This window comes from Silurus meridionalis, chromosome 5 (genome assembly GCF_014805685.1).
Source record: "Silurus meridionalis isolate SWU-2019-XX chromosome 5, ASM1480568v1, whole genome shotgun sequence".
In the NCBI taxonomy this organism is placed as follows: Eukaryota; Metazoa; Chordata; class Actinopteri; order Siluriformes; family Siluridae; genus Silurus; species Silurus meridionalis.
In genome coordinates this window covers 11,346,626-11,369,177 of record NC_060888.1, presented here as the reverse complement: position 1 = coordinate 11,369,177, position 22,552 = coordinate 11,346,626, and the positions used below count along the sequence as shown (strand labels likewise).

The window sequence follows — 22,552 nt, the reverse complement described above, 5'->3', positions numbered from 1 at the left end:
GGGCCTAAAGGATATTTAACCTTTAACTCGTAAGCAAGAAATTATCCTTACCTTCTCTTCCTAGTATGGTTGTTTCTTGGCCTTGCAAGTGAACAACAGCAGACTGAAATCCACAAAAGAGGAATAAATTACGTACACTTAAGCCTGTGAAAATTACAGTAATCCCCCGCTTTACCACAGTTTGAATCTCATGCCCCTTGTTTATCGTGGAATTGCGTTTGCCACATAACTGTTTCGCTGATTTTCCCGGCCTCTCACGGATAGCACGATAGACCAAAAAACGTATAGGGAGTTTTATGTTGGAATAATTACATTTATTAATAAAAATATAATTATTAATTATAAAATAAAGTATAATGTTAATACAGTACTGTATACATAAAATAGCATTTTTGGGGTGGTGTCCATTTATCACAATTTTTCGTTTATCCTGGGTGGTTTTGAAATGTAGCGACCGCAATAAATGGGGGATTACTGTATATAAAACCAAACATTTAAATGAATATCAGGGAAGATTTGTCTTTAAAAAAATCCTACAGTTAATTAATGCTACATTCATGAGCAAGTATATGAACTGGGAAATCTTTTGACTTCACAGTAGAAAAGATATGTTTAAACCACTCTCCAACTCATAACAGCTCGCCAATATCTCAAAGGTGTAATGTGAAAATTTTGTTCTTCCTGTTTATGTTTAGATTTAAAATTATCAAATGTTGGATTACACCATGGACAAAACATTGATTACACCATGGTTTGTATTTTTTTTTTTTTTTTTTTTTTTACAAAATTTACCTTTAATTCTGACAGCTGGTCCGCACATTCTCTGAGCACTCTGCCAGGAATGTTTTCTGATCCCATACACAACATATAGACAGCCCACAATGAATATCTGTTTTATTTCAGATTTCAAATGGCTGAGTTTGTATAAATGCTTAAATGTGAGATAAAGCAGTTTCTGGTGGACATAAATGTACCTTAAATCTCTGACAGGTTTGTAGCCAAACAAACATTAGATTATTTTTTACTTCTTGAGCCCAACCCATTTACTGATCACAAAGCTCCACCCCTCAAGGCCTGAGCAAATGATAGGATCTGTATAATGGTTAGCTAATCTTAGCATTTTAGCATTGCCCACTCAGTCATTCAATAAATACAAGTAATAACACTAAAAAACACAAAAGCTGATTAATGACAATCATCTTTCATTGTGAGTGACGAGGATGGGCAGGATTCGAAATGAGCTTCCTATATGAACAGCACATGTAGGACATTTTGGAGACAAGGTGAGGGAGGTACCACTGTTGATGAAGGTGCAAGGCAGAAGAAAAAGGAAGAGGCCAAGGAGGAGGTTTATGGATGTGGTGAGGGAAGACAGGCAGGTAGTTAAATTGAGAGGCAGAGTAGTATGGAGGCAGATGGTCCACTGTGGCAACCCCTTAATGAGAGCAACCGAAAAAAAAAGAATCCTAGTTTGACACAAACCGATTTATGAGAGAGGTTAAGAATTTATCTGCTGTACTGTCATTTCATAAGTTCTGAGGCATTTTCAGCTGAAACTATTATGTTTGCCCATAGCCAGTTTGAATAAATCTTTTTATATTATACTTGGTTTACGTGTCCTTTTCCCCGGCCTATTCACATAAAAAGAAGTCGTAACAACTTCGTTACTGTACTTAAGTAGATTTTTTTTTTTTAGTATCGGTAATTTACTCCATTATTAATTTTAACTTTTACTCATTACATTTTTACACAAATATCTGTACTTTCTACTTCTTAAATTTTCAAAACAGACTCGTTACTTTAGTTTTAATCCATTGATTTAGTGAAATATATATTTTTTTTTTATTTTCACTGCGCGCCAATTTCAGCCGAACAACCGATTTCCTGTCATTGTGCGTCTTTTTCAATCCACTGGTGTATAATGTCCTGTCTCTCACTCACCACAGATGTAGACTAGCTTACAAAGGTAAGAATGAGCAGGCAGAAGGCAGTAAGAAGTTTGGGGTTGATGTGGATGAGACAGAGGGAGTCAGTGATGTAAACATGACTGAGAACAGATACATTCATGATCATCATCTTTTCTCTGCTTGTGTTCTATATGTGGATCTTCAGCCAGGACACATTCATTCAGTAACATTTTTTTGGCTGTCAAAATTTTTATTATTTTATATGTCACTAAATTGTATTAACGCGCTATCAATTCAGCGAACATTTCTGTTTTACCATTTTTATAAAAAATGTAAATGCATAAATAAATTAAAACCTACAGCAAAAATACACTTATTCACAACGTCCTTTCTTTACTTGGATATAAAATAAATAAATAAACTACAGATAAAAATATTTTTAATCAGTAAAGTGTTTTATTTCTGCACCAAGTCTCAAATCAAACACCAAACCGCCATGTTTTACACAATTAACCCTCATAGTGGCGACACAAACTTAAATTACTGTCTTTATTGATCGTACAGATAAGAACAATACATCACTCAAATCTGTAAAATGTCTATGATTAAATATATATAAAAGCTTCTTGACTTGACTTGAAGCGGTGCAGTTTCTCCACTATCACTTCATTAACTGTCTGTGTGGAAACATAGCAAAGGCTCTTAATGATGTCCACACATCTATGCACTGTTATAGCCTTTATATTTAATCACTGTACACATGCTTACATGTATATCACATGCTGTAAATATGATGCATGCTTCATCTTTTTCTTCTGGCTTCTCCCATTAGGGGTCGCCACAGTGGGTCATCAGTCTCCATACCACCCTGTCCTCCACATCTGCCTCTTTCACACCAACTACCTGCATGTCTTCCCTCACCACATCTATGAACCTCCTCCTTGGCCTTCCTCTTTTCCTCCTTCCTTGTGGCTCCACCCTTAGCATTCTTCTACCAATATAACTCATGTCCCTCCTCTGCACATGTCCATGTCTCAATCTTGCTTCCCTCACCTTGTCACCAAAACGTCCTACATTGGCTGTCCCTCTAATATACAAATTTCTAATCCTGTCCACCCTCGTCACTCCCAACGAAAACCTTAACAACTTCAGCTCCGCTACCTCCAGCTCTGCCTCCTGTCTTTTACTCAATGCCACTGTCTCTAATCCATACAACATCGCAGGTCTCACCACAGTCCTATAAACTTTCCCTTTCATTCTTGCAGATACTCTTCTATCACAAATCACTCCCGTCACTCTTCTCCACCCTGCCTGCACTCTTTTCTTCACTTCCCTAACACACTCTCCATTACTTTGCACTGTTTACCCCAGGTACCTGAACTCCACCACCTTCTCCACCTCTTCTCCTTGCAACCGCACCACTCCACTGCCCTCCCTCTTATTCACACACATGTACTCTGTCTTACTCCTACTGACTTTCATTCCCCTTCTCTCCAGCACATACCTCCACCTCTCCAGGCTCTTCTCAACCTGCTCACTACTTTTACCACAAATCACAATATCATCCGCAAACATCATAGTCCAGGGAGACTCCTGTCTGACCTCGTCCATCAACCTGTCCATCACCACTGCAAACAGGAAAGGGCTCAGGGCCGATCCTTGATGCAGTCCGACCTTCACCTTGAACCAGTCTGTCATTCCTACTGCACACTTCACTGCTGTCACACTGTCCTCATACATGTCCTGCACCACCCTCACATACTTCTCTGACATGCCTGACTTCCTCATACAATACCACAACTCCTCTCTTGGCACTCTGTTGTACGCTTTCTCTAAATCCACAAATACGCAATGCAATTCCTTCTGTCCTTCTCTATACTTCTCCATTAACATTCTCAAAGCAAATAAGGCATCTGTGGTGCTCTTCCTCGGCATGAAACTGTACTGCTGCTCACATATGGTCACCTCTTCTCTCAGCCTGGCTTCCACTACTCTTTCCCATAACTTCATGGTGTGACTAATCAACTTAATTCCCCTGTAGTTACTGCAGGTCTGCACATCTTCCTTATGCTTAAAGATTGGTACCAGCACACTACTTCTCCATTCCTCAGGCCTCCTCTCACCGTCCAGAATCTTGTTAAACAATCTGGTTAAAAACTCCACCGTCATCTCTCCTAAACATCTCCATGCTTCTGATGATGGTATGTCATCTGGTCTAACCGACTTTCCACTCTTCTTCCTCTTAATCCCTGCTCTCACTTCCTCCTTACTAATCATATCCACTTCCTTCTTCACCAACTCCACACCACCCAACCTTCTCTCTCATTTTCCACGTTCATCAGCTGCTCAAAATACTCCCTCCACCTACTCAACACACTCTTTTCACTAGTCAACACATTTCCATCTCCATCCTTTATTGCTCTAACTTGCAGCACATTCTTCCCAGCTCGGTCTCTCTGCCTGGCCAATTGGTATAAATCCTTTTCTCCTTCCTTAGTGTCCAACTTCTCATGCAGCTCCTCATATGCCTTTTCCTTGGCTTTCACCACATCCCTCTTTACCTGCTGCCACATCTCCTTGTAAAATATGATACATGTTTATCTGCACTATTTGCACGATTGCTACTTTTTGCACTTCTGGTAGATGCCAAACTGCTTTTCGTTGCTGTGAACCTGTACTATGCAATGACAAAATTTGATCTATCTATCTACAGTGAGGAAAATAAGTATTTGAACACCCTGCTATTTTGCAAGTTCTCCCACTTAGAAATCATGGAGGGGTCTGAAATTGTCATCGTAGGTGCATGTCCACTGTGAGAGATGATACAGCTGCAAATAAGTATTTGAACACCTGTCTATCAGCTAGAATTCTGACCCTCAAAGACCTGTTAGTCTGCCTTTAAAATGTCCACCTTCACTACATTTATTATCCTAAATTAGATGCACCTGTTTGAGGTCGTTAGCTGCATAAAGACACCTGTCCACCCCATACAATCAGTAAGAATCCAACTACTAACATGGCCAAGACCAAAGAGCTGTCAAAAGACACTAGAGACAAAATTGTACACCTCCACAAGGCTGGAAAGGGCTACGGGGAAATTGCCAAGCAGCTTGGTGAAAAAAGGTCCACTGTTGGAGCAATCATTAGAAAATGGAAGAAGCTAAACATGACTGTCAATCTCCCTCGGACTGGGGCTCCATGCAAGATCTCACCTCGTGGGGTCTCAATGATCCTAAGGAAGGTGAGAAATCAGCCCAGAACTACACGGGAGGAGCTGGTCAATGACCTGAAAAGAGCTGGGACCACCGTTTCCAAGGTTACTGTTGGTAATACACTAAGACATCATGGTTTGAAATCATGCATGGCACGGAAGGTTCCCCTGTTTAAACCAGCACATGTCCAGGCACATCTTAAGTTTGCCAATGACCATTTGGATGATCCAGAGGAGTCATAGGAAAAAGTCATGTGGTCAGATGAGACCAAAATAGAACTTTTGGGTCATAATTCCACTAAACGTGTTTGGAGGAAGAAGAATGATGAGAACCATCCCATGAACACCATCCCTACTGTGAAGCATGGGGATGTAAGCATCATGCTTTGGGGGCGTTTTTCTGCACATGGGACAGGGCGACTGCACTGTATTAAGGAGAGGATGACCGGGGCCATGTATTGCGAGATTTTGGGGAACAACCTCCTTCCCTCAGTTAGAGCATTGAAGATGGGTCGAGGCTGGGTCTTCCAACATGACAATGACCCGAAGCACACAGCCAGGATAACCAAGGAGTGTCTCTGTAAGAAGCATATCAAGGTTCTGGCATGGCCTAGCCAGTCTCCAGACCTAAACCCAATAGAGAATCTTTGGAGGGAGTTCAATCTCCATGTTTCTCAGCGACAGGCCAGAAACCTGACTGATCTAGAGAAGATCTGTGTGGAGGAGTGGGCCAAAATCCCTCCTGCAGTGTGTGCAAACCTGGTGAAAAACTACAGGAAACGTTTGACCTTTGATTGCAAACAAAGGCTACTGTACCAAATATTAACATTGACTTTCTCAGGTGTTCAAATACTTATTTGCAGCTGTATCATACAAATAAATAGTTAAAAAATCATACATTGTGATTTCTGGATTTTTTTTCATAGATTGTCTCTCACAGTGGACATGCACCTACGATGACAATTTCAGACCCCTCCATGATTTCTAAGTGGGAGAACTTGCAAAATAGCAGGGTGTTCAACTACTTATTTTCCTCACTCTATCTATCTCCATCTATCTCTGTCTATCATAATGTGAGGTCCAGTTAACAGCTAAAACAGGTAGAAGTAATAACTACTTTTTACTTGAGTACATGTCAGAGCCAAGAATTCTTTACTTTCACTTGAGTAAAAAAGTATAATCAGTACTTCAACTTTTACCTGAATATTTTAAAACATGAGTATCTGTACTTCTACTTAAGTAAAGGATGTGTGTACTTTTGCCAACTCGGCCAATAGCTATCTAACATTATAAAAATGTTAAAGTTGGCAATTCAAAGTATTTCTCTTTTTAGCAAAAAGGAAAAAATATCTACTGGATTTGTAAAGAAGGCCAGTCAAACAATTTACAGGGGTTTAATCTGTATTCAAGCCAGATGTACTGGTATGTAATGCTTTTGTGCTTCTAACATGTTTCTTTTCCCAATCCAGCATACTGTAAGGACTACAGCAGAGTGAATGGGCATTTGAGTGTCTATAAAATGATTGAAATAAGGCCCATCCAAACAATTCTGAAATAGTGTATTTGCATGTCTGCAATTTTTCAGCCATATCATACACAAATTAGCCATAACAATAAAATAACAGAGAGGTTAAGGGGATAAAATTGATTATCTTGTTACAATTGCACCTCAAAGTTCTCAAAGTTGAATTTGAAGGAGGACAAATGAGAAGAGCCAATATATGATGGCAAACTTATTATAAGAGCATTTTTTTTTTAATAAAGTCTTGTCAGGTGTTTCCATCATGCAATGTTTAGTAACAGCCGAAAGAAAGAGCCAGTAACACAACCTGGGTGTCAAGGCTAATTGATACAGGTAAAGAATGAAGGTTAGCCTGTTTGATCCAATCCTACAGAAGAGCTACTTTAGCACAAAGTGTGGAAAGTGTTAGTGCTACATTTATTTATTTATATTTATATATATATATATATATATATATATATATAGCCCCAGATTGGTTAGAGATCCAACCTGCCATAGCAGCAGCACCCAGTGGCCTCTCTGGGGTCCAAAATAGTGCTTTGTCTGTGTTCTATATTTGTGTGGTATGCTGTTATGAATGGCATATGGGCATCAGAGCAACCAGTGTTTGTGTCCTATCTCTGCTTTCTATGGGGACCAGGCATTCAGATCTTGTTTTTTTTAGCGTTTATTGTTACCTGAAACGTACAAAAGTAACTGCTAAACTGGCAGAGGTGAAAAAAGCTTAGGTTACCAAAACCTTTTTTCATTATTTACAAATCCTCTGTCAAAAGGCACTTGGGATCTAGAGGAAACTGAGGAGTCATCAGCTTCCATAATAGGCGGCTCACAGAACAACAACAAAGTTTCAGTTTTAACTGTGAAGATATGACAATGAGGCATTAAACTGCATACATTTCTATAGCAACTGGAAAAATGGAGGCGTTCTAAAACTGACAGGTACTTTAAAATGCTATTTATTTAAATCAGGTCATCATTTCTTAGCAACTGATTGGGAAGCTGAGCATGTTTGGCCTAAACACCTTCCTCCCTCCTGGATCTTGGAATTTTTGATTAAGAGACCTCAGTCAGTCCAAATTGGGAACCTCCAGCATTACCACACTGAGCACACAGTCTTCTGCTGTTCACACTGCTGACTTATAACATCACAGCAATGCACAACCATCATCAAGTTTGCAGATTGCATGACTGTAGTGAGTCTCTCAAACAAGAATGATAATCCAACATGCAGAGAAGTGAAAAGCCAACAACCTGTCTCTAAATATTCAATTCAATTCATTATTACTTGTATAGCGCTTTTAACAATGAACATTGTATCAAAGCAGCTTTACACAGATAATGTGGTGATCAAAATTATAAGTGTAAGTTTGTCCCTCATGAGCAAGCCAGTGGCAACTGTGGCAAGGAAGAACGTGGTGGCATAATCAAGAAACCTTGAGAAGAACCAGACTCAAGAGGTAACCCATCCTCATCTGGGTTGAACCGAATGTCTTTTTTTTTTTACTGATAGGCGATTTTGCAGGGTACAGTGATGGTGATCAGAAGCAAACTGTAGTCCTGAGTCAGTGTAGCAGACTGTTGACATTATCTACAGCAAAAATCCATCCTCAAAGCTCCCGTTCTTACTCCGGAATTTCATGAAACCACCCAAGGCGTTGATGAGAAACCGAACCCAACTGCACAGAGTGGCCTCAAATTAAAGAGGACACTATCCAGAGGCAGGCCTGGATGAAGTGGAAAGATCCACGGAGGGAAGAGGGGCAGGAAAAGTGGAAAACAAATATAAACAAAAGAGATTCATGCTGACTACAAGAGGACATACAGCTGTCAGACAAAAGTGACCACTCTACATTAAACATTAATGGATCAATTGTCAAGAAAACCTAAATTCCTTAGTGTTCACATGGTTGAGAACCTCACTTGGATCCTCAACACCAAATTATATAGACAAGAAAGTAGCTGCTTCCTGAAAAGGCTGAGGAAAGTCCAGCTCTGACCACCAATCACCACCATATTCTACAGAGGGACTGCTGAAAGTATCCTGATTGGCTGTATTGCTTCCTGATTTGGGAATTGTGCCATATTGCATTGCAAAACTTAGTAGAAGGTAGTGAGGACAACAGAGAAAATAATGACATTTACACAACATGCTGCATCTTCAAAGCCACCAGAATTGTGGCTGAAAACAGAGACCTATCACTGTAAGGATCTTCCAGATCGGACATGGCACACACTTCCGGTTTTGCAGCACCACTTCCCGGTCAGTGGACATCTTGCCATTTTTCCACGCAACACCCGGTATATAAGGACATCGAGACTTTAGTTTAGGGCCAGATTATCTTACCGGTTTCCTAGCCCCTAAGATTATTCTTGCCACCCTGCCTGCTCTGGATTCTGTTTCTGTTCCTTACCCCTGTTCTGCTCTGCTTCTGCTTTGGACTCTGGGCTGTTTTTTCCAGTCACCCAGTCAACACGGTTCTCTGAAAATCACACGCACTTTTCACCCTTCTTTCATATGGAAAAACCTCGGAAGCTTTTGGGCCAGTTTCTTTCTGTGCAGTAAGTCATCAGACTCCTCCAGAAGAGCTGTGCAAAAATTTTAGCCACTCTTAGGAAAAAGTTTATTTTTTTTGCTACAGCAAATATTTTATTTTGACTCATCAGTCCAGAGCACCTGCTGCCATTTTCTCCACCACAATTCCTATGTTTTTATCAATAGTTGAGGCACTTGTTTACCAGTTGAGTTCTCCAAAAGGTAAATGGTGTGCCTGGATCCCATTGGTTCTGCCAGAATTTTGGTGATGGCAAATGCTCCGTTAAGTTTCCTTTTCCCACCACTCTCTGTTTGTATGTGCTTTTTTAAAATGGCTTACACAGCACATCTTGAAACCCCAGTCTACTTTGAAATCTTTGCCTGGAGAGACTTTGCTGATGCAATATAACTACCTTGTGTCTTCTTGTTGGGCTCAGTCTTGCCATGGTGTATGACCTATAACATGAAACTATCTTCCATAACCCCATCTTAGTTGTAATTTTTGGGTGCTCCGCAACCAGTTATAACCCTCCGACACGGCTGTTTCTATTTCAACTAAAATCTGTGTTTCAACCTACATATGAAATTGATGATCATTAGCACCTGCTTTGTATAAGTGGTTAATCATATACCTGACTCTGATCCTGCAAACTCCCTGACTTTTTTCAAGCATACAAACTGTACCAAAGAAAGAACTGAAAGCCAAAGGGTAGTCACACCATACATTGATTTGATTTAGATTTCTCTTATGTTCATTTCTTTCCATTTTTTAATTGATAAACAATTAACTGTCAGGAATCTCACAGAACACTATGCACTGACAGATTATTCTGTTAGCGAAAGTGGGTGACTAGGTGGGTGAATCAGAGGGAAGGACCCAAATGCAGGATGCACACAGGGGTAAGGAAAATACAGGCTTTAATAAATAAAAAAAAACTGAGCAATGGGGCAAAGCAAAAACACAGTACAAAAACAGTCCAGGGTCAAAAACACAGGCAAACAGGGCGATGCAGGCAAGACAAAATCAAAAACAGTCTAAGATTCAGAGAGCTGGCAAACAGAGCAACATAGGCAGAGCAAAAACAAAACTGAAAAACAGTCCAGAGTCCAAACCAGAAGCAGAGCAGAACAGGGGTTAGGAACAGGATCCAGAGCAAGTAGGGTGGCAAGAATAATCTCAGGTGCTAGGGAGCTGGTAAAATTGTACAAGAATATTGAAGACTTTTAAATTATGACAGAAGAAATATAAAATTATGTGGTAAACAAAAACGTTAAATAACCCAGAATGTTTCATATTTTGTAATATTTAAAGTAGCCACCTTTTGCTTTGATGACAACTCTGCATACTCTTGGCATTCTAAATCAGCCCCATGAGATCATTTGTTACTTGGTACAGTTTTCCAACAATCTTTAAGAGTTCCCAGAAGTGTTTAATGCTTGATGGCTGCTTTTCCTTCACTCTCTGGTCCAACTCATCACAAACCATTTTAGCTGGATTTAGATTGTGTAATTTTGAAGCCAGGTCATCTAATGCATTCATCATTCTCCTTCTTCAACAAACAGCACTTATATAACCTAGAGATATATTTGGAGTAATTTTTCTGTTGGAAAATAAATTATGTCCCCAATAAGTGCAAACCAAATGGAATGGCATGCACCAGTAAAATGATGTGGTCGCCATGCTGGGTAATGTCTGGTATAGCAGCTGTACAGTACTATATCGCAAGGCCCTACAGAGAGTTGTAAGAGCAGCGGAACTCACCACTGGAAATAAACTCCCAGCCTTACAGATCATCTACTGCACACGATGTCTGAGGACGGCTCGAAAAATCACAGCTGATCCCAGTCACCCAGCACACAGCCTGTTCAACAAACTGAGTATTCATTCCAGAACCAATAGGCAGAATAATATTTTTTCATCCTCAGGCTATCAAAATCCTCAACAAACTGTAATACAATCTCATTGCAGACCATAACTGCCAACTGACTTCAACATTGCATCTTACTTGCACACCTTCTCTAAGCTAATATATGTGTCATATATGCAAAAATGTATTTTATATACATTCAGGGAAATAATTATTTGATAACTGCTGATTTTTAAGTTTATTTTTTAAGTTTACCCCCTTACAAAGAAATGAATGGTCTAGAATTTTTATGGTAGGTTTATTTTAATATAGAGACAGAATATAAACAAAAAAAACATAAGGCAAACATATGAGTTCTGTCCCTTTAGAAAAGTACTTTTAATTTCAACTCATTATGTGTATAAAAGAATCATCCTCTTACATAGATACTATATCTATACATCTCTATCTATAAAAATGCTCTATGTCTATACATATACATCTGCACACACTTGTAAATAATGTATAATATAAAAATATTTTTATGCCTCATTATTACTATTTTTTTTTATTTCCCCTTCTCTTTACTATTTAATTAAAAATATTTGCTAAAGTTTGCTGTAGTTTGCCTGTAGCCTCACTTAAGCATTTAATTGTACAAACTATCACTGATATCTGTACATATGACAAGTGAACTTAATACTTTTTTCAATTTTGACGAAATTGATCAACCGTCACCAACCAATCACCCCCATACCATCACAGGTGTGGGGGTTTCACAGTGGGAACCACACATTCAGGAACCATCTGTCCACTCCCACTACTACATCTAATGGCATGTAGAACCAAAAATCTAAAGTTTTTACTCATCCAATCGAAGGACATTTTTCCTCTGATCTGGGGAAGTCCTCTTGAATGCCTGTTTTATCATAGTGTTTAATGGTATTGGTGACTGCACTTTGGGATACATTTAAAATTCTTGATATTTTTGGATTGGCTGACCTTTATTTCTTAGTAATGATGGACTGGTTTTTTTTTGTTTAACTGAGTGTTTCTTGCTATAATAAGAATTTGTGTAGTAGTTGGTGCAGCACTAGTAGGGATATTGATTCTGTACTCACGCAATTGATAATCTAAAGCTCATTAAAGAGGCAAGAAATGTCAGAAAATGTATTAATGACAAGGCATACCTGTTATTTAAAAACTATTCCATGTGACTTCCCCATGAATCTTATTAGAATGCAATGAGTGTACCAAACTGTCAAATGTAGCTACTTTGTACAATCCAAAATATAAACAACATTCTGGGTTGATAAATTTTTCTTTCTTTACTATATATTTCCAAATGTGATCTTATGGTTAGGATACCTTTATCAGTGTTCAATGTTAAAAAATATATATATAAAAAGAAAAAACACTGAACGAGAATCAAAAATCAAATTAATATCCATTCTCAAAGTTTACATTCTGCCTTTATTACAGTCTTTGTGAATAAGTCCTTATTAACTTCACTCATCTAGACTTTGGAATTTCATCCCACTCTTATTTTTAGGCCATTCCTTTTGATGAGATTGAGGTCTGGCCATTCCAGAAAATTTAAATATCTGATTTTAAAGCTATGTCTTTGTAGGTTTAGATGTGTGCTTTGGGTCATTGTAATGTTACAGTGTGAAATTTAGTGCCTTAGATATTCTTTTATATCCCTCTTCTGGTTGGTACCTTTTAACAATTAAATCTTACAGTTTCTTTGGCAGCTCTTTGTGGCCCATGGCTCTTAGTATGCCTATTTTTTTAAGTGACTGGTTAATGCTGAGGCCAGTTAGATCCTCTATTATGAAAGGATGTGCAGACTAGCCTTTTTTTATTTTAAATGTTTTCAGTTAATAAACCTTATTGGATTTTTTGTTCGTTGGAAGATCACATTAAAGATGTAACAAGTCTGACATTTATGTTTTTGTTATTTCTGTGTTTATATTTGAAACAACCTGCAATTTTATAAGGGTGATAAACTTTTAATATCCACTGTACTCTATATTGCTCAACAGTGATAACCCATGAATAATCTGTAACTTCATCATAGACCTAGAAAACATCTTGAAAAATAGACATAATAAAGAAATAATCATGTAAATTTGTAGATGGTTATGGCTGATGACAATCATTTCAACAGAAATTAATTAATACATTACCTACCATCTTATTTTCAATCTAGTGGTGAAAATTAATTCCAGAATAAATTTTTTACCAATAGATTTAATCTAAAATTTGAATTCAATTAAATCATCACTAGAATTTGATCTGGAAAATAGAATATGCGTTGTTCATTTAAATTATAATCCAGAAACCCCTCCAACACTTCTATGCCAACCCATCCATGGAAGACACCTACTACATCTTTGGGTGGTTGAGTATGCTAAATCAACACTTCTCTGGTCTAGTTGGACAAAAACATGATCATCCTAAAACAACTGACAGAAATAATTAAGCCTACTGGGCATGACCTCTCTTTGAAGCTGGATCCTAAACTCTGACTGGAAGACTCTTCAGGATTGGTAACTTTATCTTCAGCACCACCACACTGCTGTCACATTCATCTACAGTTCAACAGAACCAGCTTCCAGGAGCATGTATGGACAAAGAGTTCTTGATGTTGATAAAATTAAAGGACAATATGCCCTGTCCAGCTATCTTACCATGCGGTACTAGAACTGCATAGTCTCTAACCTGCAGCAGTTTTATTGTGTGAAGAGTTGCAAAGGTTCTTCTTAATAGTTTTCTCTTCCTACCACCATCATATGGACTCTTTACTCTTTTGCCATCTGACAGAAGATACAGAAGCATCTCTGCCACCAGCAACAAACTGCAACATTTTCTTACTTAAGACATCCATGCTCTCAACTCCCTGATACCTTCCAATGCTCACCTGAGCTAATCGAATGCCTAATATGAATAACTGAACAACTGCACACCTGCATTATATAAAGCTGCATCCACACTGTATTGCCCCTAAACATATTGCTGCTACTCTACAAAAGTTTACAGTTTAGAAAACATGTTTTATGTATTGCTTTTTTCTGTGTTTAATGTCCTGTATGCATCTCACATTATAAAAATAAGAACATTTCTAACAAACCTTATTAAATTAAATAAAGAATGAGCAATAATCACATTCAAAAGCTCAGCAGGAAATACCATACACATCCCAGAGGAAATTAATAATATTTTAGACCTTTTAGGACATATACTTTTCGCACAAGGACCAAGGAGCAGACAACACATTTACACAATAACAAGCATCCAAAATTAATTGAAGAAAAAGCAAAAAGCAATAAACCAATAGAATAAAGACACACAGTACATAATGCCCCTAATGCACTAGGTCCCAACAGATTGCCTGACTTGTTCTATAAACACAACTGAACTATTTTATCATTAAAATATATTGTAGATTACTAATAAAACTATTAACCATATAGGGCGCTACCAACAGCACCATTTTACATAAAATACAACAAATACCCCACCTTATCTATCAGGTATCAGCCACTGTCAGTCATAAACAAAAATACTATATAAATAATACTCTAACTGCTAGAATTAAAACTTTTTTTTTAACTTACCCACCTAAATAAATTAGTTTTGAGTCAATTATTAAAATGTGAATTATTGAAATTGTCTACAAATCAGCCAAGGCCACAGCTATCATGTTTATAGAACCACTAGCATGTGTCAATAAAGCAAAAATAAATATTAATAAATTATTAAAGCAAAATCTGCCTAAATGCTAATGATATTTTACTCTTAGAGCATAAATCTACAAACCTATTAAACTATAGAATTCAACTATATTTTTACAAATTTCATCACCTACATCAGGGGTGGCCAACCAGTCAGAGACCGAGAGCCACATTTTTTACTGTGTTACCGCAAAGAGCCACATCATACACATGGGCACACATGAACATTACCCATACCTTCCTCTTACACACACACACACACACAGAATGACAGAAATTGAATCCTACAGTTGTAAGACCACAGGACAGTCATTTTCAACAATGAACACTGCACTGCCTCACACACACAAACTCTTAGTTTAACCAAATCTACAAACAAAAATCTAATAATTTACAATAGCGTTTCTCTTTTACTATGCATGTTACTTAGTGGGACTTTTACTTAGTGGGGCATTTCTTGCCTTGAACAATCCCCTTCAAATCTGCCTCGTATTCCGTTGTTGCCACTCAAAGCAACTCTTTCACATGGGTGTCAGTCAGAACAGATCGATGCTTTAATTTCACGTGTTTCAGGGTAGAAAACAAGGACTTTGTTTGTGTTTTTTTATGTGCGTGTTGAACCTGAATTGTGTCAGAGGGCCACACCAACGATAATATTTTAGGGATGCACCGAAATGAAAATTCAATTCAAAAGTCAATGAAATCCATAATTTTTAGTGTTATGCCTTTTGCCTTGGCACCATCACTGGAAAACTTTCCTGCCTTTTCAAAAACGTCCGCTACAGACGGAGTACGCATGCTCGGATTGACTTTACTTTTCTGCGTCGCGTTCTTCTCATATTTAGAATGGCAATCGGGATGTTTGGATTTTAGGTGATAAATTAAACCCGTGGAGAAACTCTTTGCAGATACAACCCCTCTTGAAATTTCAGCATTGCATGTTTTGCAAATCGCTATGCGCACACCGCAGACATGTTGGCTCTTATCCAGATAACCGTGTGCTGGCTGCGCTTTTTTATTGCGTCATTACAATTGTGTTTCGTCTGATATACCGCAAAGTTTCCCAGTAGGCGCAAGCTCATTTAAGTCTTAAAATACCGTATTGAACTCAAGCGAAGCGAACACGCACTTTAAAAAAACAAACAAACACAAACTTTGATATGAACGTAAGAGCCGCATAAAACCAGCCAAAGAGCCGCATGTGGCTCGCGAGCTGCGGGTTGGCCACCCCTGACCTACATAAACAAGTGATTTATTTGACTATAGCTAACAGGTTGTAGAACCACAAGAAACAGCATTAACAGCATTATATTTGCAAACTAAAATTATCTGACAGATGGCACTTTACATTTTAATGGTTAAATGCTCTTACAATTACTTACCATCAATACACTTTAGATTTTTTACTTTTTTCTTTTATTCCTGAGACATTTCTTTCAATTTCTTTCTAGGTAAAAAATAATGAACTTGATTAAATATAATAAAATAAACATAATTGCTTCATTACATTATAAATCACTTTTGTGTATTGGCTTAATTTGTTACCCATATTTAAAAAGGGAAAGTGCACCAATCAAGTGACATCTTTTATTTAAATTAAACTTATTTAATTAAAGATGTGAAATATTTTACACTATTCAAGTAAAATGTTTTATATTTATAAGCCCATTGTTACCCTTGAAATCCAACCCTTTTTGTACCACACTTATCACCCAGATCTAATTTTTAGTTATTGTACCAGATCTAATCACCCGGGCATTCCCTGGTCAAATTATTATACAGAAAAATTCAAAATATTTTGAACATGCAGAACAAGAATATTTAATAATGTAACATTTATTTTCTTGAAAACCCACCTGTAAATCTCTTGCTTTGGTTTTATCAACAGATCCTGGTGATGGGGGTGTGGGGAGGGAGTGCATTTAATTAAACTGATTGCACAAATTCAAAATAATCCAGTTAGGCTGAAAGATTAATGTACAATTTTTACCTGCTGGCCCTAGTGGGCCTGGAGGGCCCCTCAGACCTGAAGGTCCAGGGAGACCCAATGAGCCTAAACAATTGCTGCCAGGAATACCAGGAATACCAGGAATGCCAGGGGGTCCTTGTGGTCCTGGAGGACCTGCAGGCCCAGTTGGACCAGTTGTGCCTTGCAAACTTTTCCTGCCTGTGACAAAAGAATTAACTATGTGTAGACATAGACCTCATATTAAATGTGTAATGTCCTGATGGTATCATGTTCCCTTTCAGGAACTTGAGTTGCATCAACAACGCTTTGGGAATGCCTCCACGTGTTCATGCTATGAATCAGGTGTGAATTCTGTCCAAAGGAACGGGGCAACCAGCGGGGTGACGTCACAACCAGGAAGCTATAAACGCACATGTGGTGAAGCCAACACATATATATACACAGTACAGACCAAAAGTTTGGACACACCTTCTCATTCAAAGAGTTTTCTTTATTTTCATGACTATGAAAATTTTAGAGTCACACTAAAGGCATCATATATACAGTGCGGAAAATAAGTATTTGAACACCCTGCTATTTTGCAAGTTCTCCCACTTAGAAATCATAGAGGGGGCTGAAATTGTCATCGTAGGTGCATGTCCACTGTGAGAGACATAATCTAAAAAAAAAAATCCAGAAATCACAATGTATGATTTTTTAACTACAGTTATGTCGATGTCCTAGGGGGTCGCCAAAAAGCATCGAGGTAACCGATGATCGAGATAGACGAAAATCAAAATGGCGGCAATATATTAACGTGCTTGAAATTTCTTTATGTACATGATGTGCGTTAATAAATGAGAATGTGCATGCATGTGTTTTTGAAGGGGTTTTTCACACCACAGCGTTGCCGCGATTTGTTTGATGAAGGCATGCTATAAAAATACATACAGTACATGTTTATCTGTCAGGAATCCACCTGCCACGCCCCCTTCGGCGCCCCCTTCAGCGTGGCAGGTGTTTTCTCGGCCGCTTTCTCTGAAGCTCCGCTTCAATCGCGCACATATGGTGCTCGTTTATCATCACCACCAGCTCCTATTTAAACTTCCACACTCTCACTGTCCAGTATTGTTGGTATATGTTGGTTCACGGCGGTCGTTGTTATCGCTCATGCGTTTCCCGGTACGTGCCTTCCCACCGGCACTCTCTCAACGGCTGCGCTTTTCTTCCCAAAGCCGCGCCGCGCCCCTACTAACACTACGAACACTAGCACTAACTAACAGCAGAGATTCACCAGTATACAATACAACACCTGTAGCAGCTGTAAGCCTTGATTTTTCCGCCACTTTCACGAGTTCTTCTGCGGCTGCACCGAGATAACCGACGTTAAATGGCAAATTTTTCCCCCCTTGTGCTCGAGATATTAGGGTTCGGCGACATAAAAAAAACGATCGACATAACCGATAAAAAATGCTTAGAAAAAGCGAGAATTTGGCGGTTCCACTTCAAAAATGCCGACTTAATAGGGTTACCGAGGGCGAGATAACCGGGTTTCACTGTATTTATTTGTATAATACAGCTGCAAATAAGTATTTAAACACCTATGAAAGTCAATGTTAATATTTGGTACAGTAGCCTTTGTTTGCAATTACAGAGGTCAAACGTTTCCTGTAGTTTTTCACCAGGTTTGCACACACTGCAGGAGGGATTTTGGCCCACTCCTCCACACAGATCTTCTCTAGATCAGTCAGGTTTCTGGCCTGCCGCTCAGAAACACGGAGTTTGAACTCTCTCCGAAGATATGCTTCTTACAGAGCCACTCCTTGGTTATCCTGGCTGTGTGCTTTTGGTTATTGTCATGTTGGAAGACCCAGCCTCGACCCATCTTCAATGCTCTAACTGAGGGAAGGAGGTTGTTCCCCAGAATCTCGCAATACATGGCCCCGGTCATCCTCTCCTTAATACAGTGCAGTCGCCCTGTCCCATGTGCAGAAAAACACCCCCAAAGCATGATGCTACCACCCCCATGCTTCACAGTAGGGATGGTGTTCTTGGGATGGTACTCATCATTCTTCTTCCTCCAAAAACGTTTAGTGGAATTTTGACCCAAAGGTTCTATTTTGGTCTCATCTGACCACATGACTTTCTCCCATGACTCCTCTGGGTCATCTAAATGGTCATTAGCAAACTTAAGACGTGCCTGGACATGTGCTGGTTAAGCAGGGGAACCTTCCGTGCCATGCATGACGTCTTAGTGTATTACCAACAGTAACCTTTGAAACGGTGGTCCCAGCTCTTTTCAGGTCATTGACCAGCTCATCCCATGTAGTTCTGGGCTGATTTCTCACATTCCTTAGGATCATTGAGACCCCACGAGGTGAGATCTTGCATGGAGCCCCAGTCCGAGGGAGATTGACAGTCATGTTTAGCTTCTTCCATTTTCTAATGATTGCTCCAACAGTGGACCTTTTTTCACCAAGCTGCTTGGCAATTTTCCCGTAGCCCTTTCCAGCCTTGTGGAGGTGTACAATTTTGTCTCTAGTGTCTTTGGACAGCTCTTTGGTCTTGGCCATGTTAGTAGTTGGATTCTTACTGATTGTATGGGGTGGACAGGTGTCTTTATGCAGCTAACGACCTCAAACAGGTGCATCTAATTTAGGATAATAAATGTAGTGGAGGTGGACATTTTAAAGGCAGACTAACAGGTCTTTGAGGGTCAGAATTCTAGCTGATAGACAGGTGTTCAAATACTTATTTGCAGCTGTATCATACAAATAAATAGTTTAAATATCATATATTGTGATTTCTGGATTTTAGATTATGTCTCTCACAGTGGACATGCACCTACGATTACCATTTTAGACCCCTCCATGATTTCTAAGTGGGAGAACTTGCAAAATAGCAGGGTGTTCAAAAACTTATTTTCCTCACTGTATATATATATATATATATATATATATATATACACTCCCTTAAGGAAGGAGGCCATCAAGGTTTTCCCACCGGGAGACATAGAGTCTGGGTTCTACAGCTGGTACTTCATAATTCCCAAGAAGGATGGGAAGTTGCGTCCCATGCTAGATCTACACTAGTTGAACCACTCACTATTGAGGTTCAAGTGCAAGATGCTCACTCTCAAGCAGGTTGTGTCTTAAAACAGATCCAAAGACTGGCTTGTCACGATAGATCTGAAGGATGCTTACTTCCACATATCCAACCTTCCTTTGCACAGGACGTTCCTGAGGATTGTTTTCGGGGCCGAAACTTACCAATATCAGGTCCTTCCGTTCGGCCTTACACTCTAACTCCACACCTTCAAAAAGTGTATAAATGCAACTCTCAGGGATTCTGCATTCTGAACTATATAGACGATTGGTTGATACTAACTTAATCGGAGCTTCTGGCAGTCTGGCATCGAGGTGTCATTCTCGCAACATTAAGGAACTGGGGTTAAGACTAAGCGCCAAAAAGATTTTGCTTTCTTCAGTACAGAAAACCACTTATTTAGGCGTAGTGTGGGATTCGACCGGTATGCGAGCACAACTGTCTCCTCCCAATCTTCAAGTCTATCCTCACAGCCGTCAAGAGAGTGGGAGAAGGTCAGTCAGTCATTTTAAAGACTGCTGGGTCTGATGGCAACCACATCTAGCGTGGTTAAATTCCACTGCCTCTTGCACGAGACCCCTCGAGTGGTGGCTCAGATGAAGGTCATGCGGCGAGCTCTACAGGCCTTAGACACGTAGAGAGAAACTGGGTTCCTGTCTCAGGGCCCCTTGTTGGGAACTCCCTGTCATCGCATAATGCTAATGACGAACGCCTCCCTCACAGGGTGGTGGGCTGTCACAAGTGCTCGCTCTGCCCAAGGTCTATAGAACGGGCTCCATCTCACATGGCACATCAACTGCCTGGAGATGCTAGCCATGTTTCTGGCTCTGAAGCACTTTCTCCCAGACCTGAGAGACCGGCATATGTTGATCTGTATGGACAATCACTGGTCTCCTACATCAACCATAAGGGGATCTGCAATCTTGCCCCTATACAGGCTGGCACATCAGATCCTCCTGTGGGTCCAAATAAACCTGCTCTCTGTCAGAACAGCATAAATCCAAGGGTGCTTAAACCAGGAAGCAGATTTCCTGTCAAGGCAAGGGCCACATGGTGGAGCAGATATGAAGAAAGTCTTACAGAGCACAAGTGGACCTCTTTTCTACTGAAGAGACATTCCACTCTGTCCAATCTGGTTTTCCCTCACTCACCCAGCCCCTCTTGGGCTGAATGCAATGGTACAGGTACCTGTACGCCTTTCTCCCTGTTGCACTGCTCCTGGGAGTTCTGGAGAGAGCTCACCGGGACGGAGTCCAGGTAGCCCCGCGGCTGGGCAGGCCATCATTTACAGACCTTGTAGCCCTTCTCAAGCAAACTCGCTGGAAGATTTTACCCAGGAGGGATCTTCTTTCTCAGGCAGGGGGCACCATGGTTCACCCCCACCTGGATTTATGGAGGCTGTGGCCCCTGGTCATTGTTTTGGAGGCCCTGTCTATGCCTCCCTTTCGATTCCTTACCCGAGGTACCTTCAAGGATTATGACAGTCAAGACTGTATTTCTCCTCTCTAAAGAGGGCTGGGGATCTTCAGACCCTTTCTGTGGCCCCGCCTCTCCTGGAGTTTACCCAAGGCATGGTCAGTGCCTTTCTCTACCCCAGACCTGAGGTATGTTTCTGAGGTGCCCTCGGTTCCCCCACGACCCGTCGTGCTGAAGGCATTCTATCCTCCTCCCTTTCAGGCCCCATGACCAGAAGAAGCTTAACCGGCTTAATACATCCACAGAACGGAGCTATGATGAAAGTAGGAGCAACTGTTTATCTGCTGCTGTCCCTATAAAAAGGGCCTTCCTGCAAACAAGCAGACCCTCAACAGGTGGATTGTGGATGCTATCTCATCCTCTTATGAGTCCTCTGGTCTCCCTGCAACTTTCGGTGTCAGAGTGTGGCAGCCTCTAAGGCATGGTCCTCTGGAGCTTCTCTTTAAGACATTTGTACCGCTGTGGGCTGGTTCACCCCGCTGACCTTTGTCAGGTTCTATAGCCTTGACCTCAGGTCCACTCCTGGCTCATCTGTCCTGCAGCCTAGCTGTGCCCGTAAACACTAGGCAGGGACTGGTCAGTCTGGCGTGATTGGACACTCGTTCCCAAAGCATTGTTGATGCAGCTCGAGTTCCCTCAGGGAACCAGGGATACATATATGTAACCTAGAGACGTTATACTACATATTCTGAAAAGTCAACACAACCCAGTTAAAATAGCAGGTTGTAATGCAGTAAATAAAAACTATGAGGAATCATGTCAGATTTTTTATTCACTTTTAATGTGAAAATAATTTTAAATAAATTACAATAAATGGTTTTAAAAGATTTACAAAAATAACATTGGCATGAATGTTTTCTATTTTCAGTGAAAGGCTTCCATCTAGCCACTAAGTTTTTACTTTACAAAAAAACTGCTTAAACGGGTGTAGGTTGTAGGTCTGTATTGATTCACCCACTCTGAAAGAACAAGGAATCTTAGAATGTTAAAAATATTATTAATGCCGCCCTGGTGCATTTCTTATGGTCAAATGGAAAGGACACAAGACAAGGCAAGAATCTATGAACCATGAATAATGAGTCTGCTGGGGGATTGTTCATTTTAGCTTATGACATTCTCCTATTACACCCAGTGCAGAAAAGAGCAGAGGTGGAACAGAATTTATTTGTGTATTTCTACTTTCTGAAGTAGTTTTACTTTTATTTAAGTAAGTTTTGTTTGAGGTTTTGTACTTCTCTACATTTTAAATCACATTCATTACTCAGT

General features: G+C 39.8%; 1 protein-coding gene across 3 annotated transcripts in view; it reads right to left on the bottom strand.

Moving 5' to 3' along the window:
* The window catches only part of LOC124385710 (ectodysplasin-A-like), a 44,775-nt gene that overhangs the window by 2,964 nt on the left and 19,259 nt on the right, over positions 1–22,552 (bottom strand). For all 3 annotated transcript variants that reach the window (XM_046848937.1, XM_046848938.1, XM_046848939.1), the window contains exons 3-5: positions 16,748–16,924; positions 16,614–16,648; positions 52–103 (exon numbers count right to left, since the gene is read on the bottom strand). In XM_046848937.1, the coding sequence (XP_046704893.1) occupies positions 52–103; positions 16,614–16,648; positions 16,748–16,924 (264 nt within the window). The remainder of the gene's footprint in view (positions 1–51; positions 104–16,613; positions 16,649–16,747; positions 16,925–22,552) is intronic.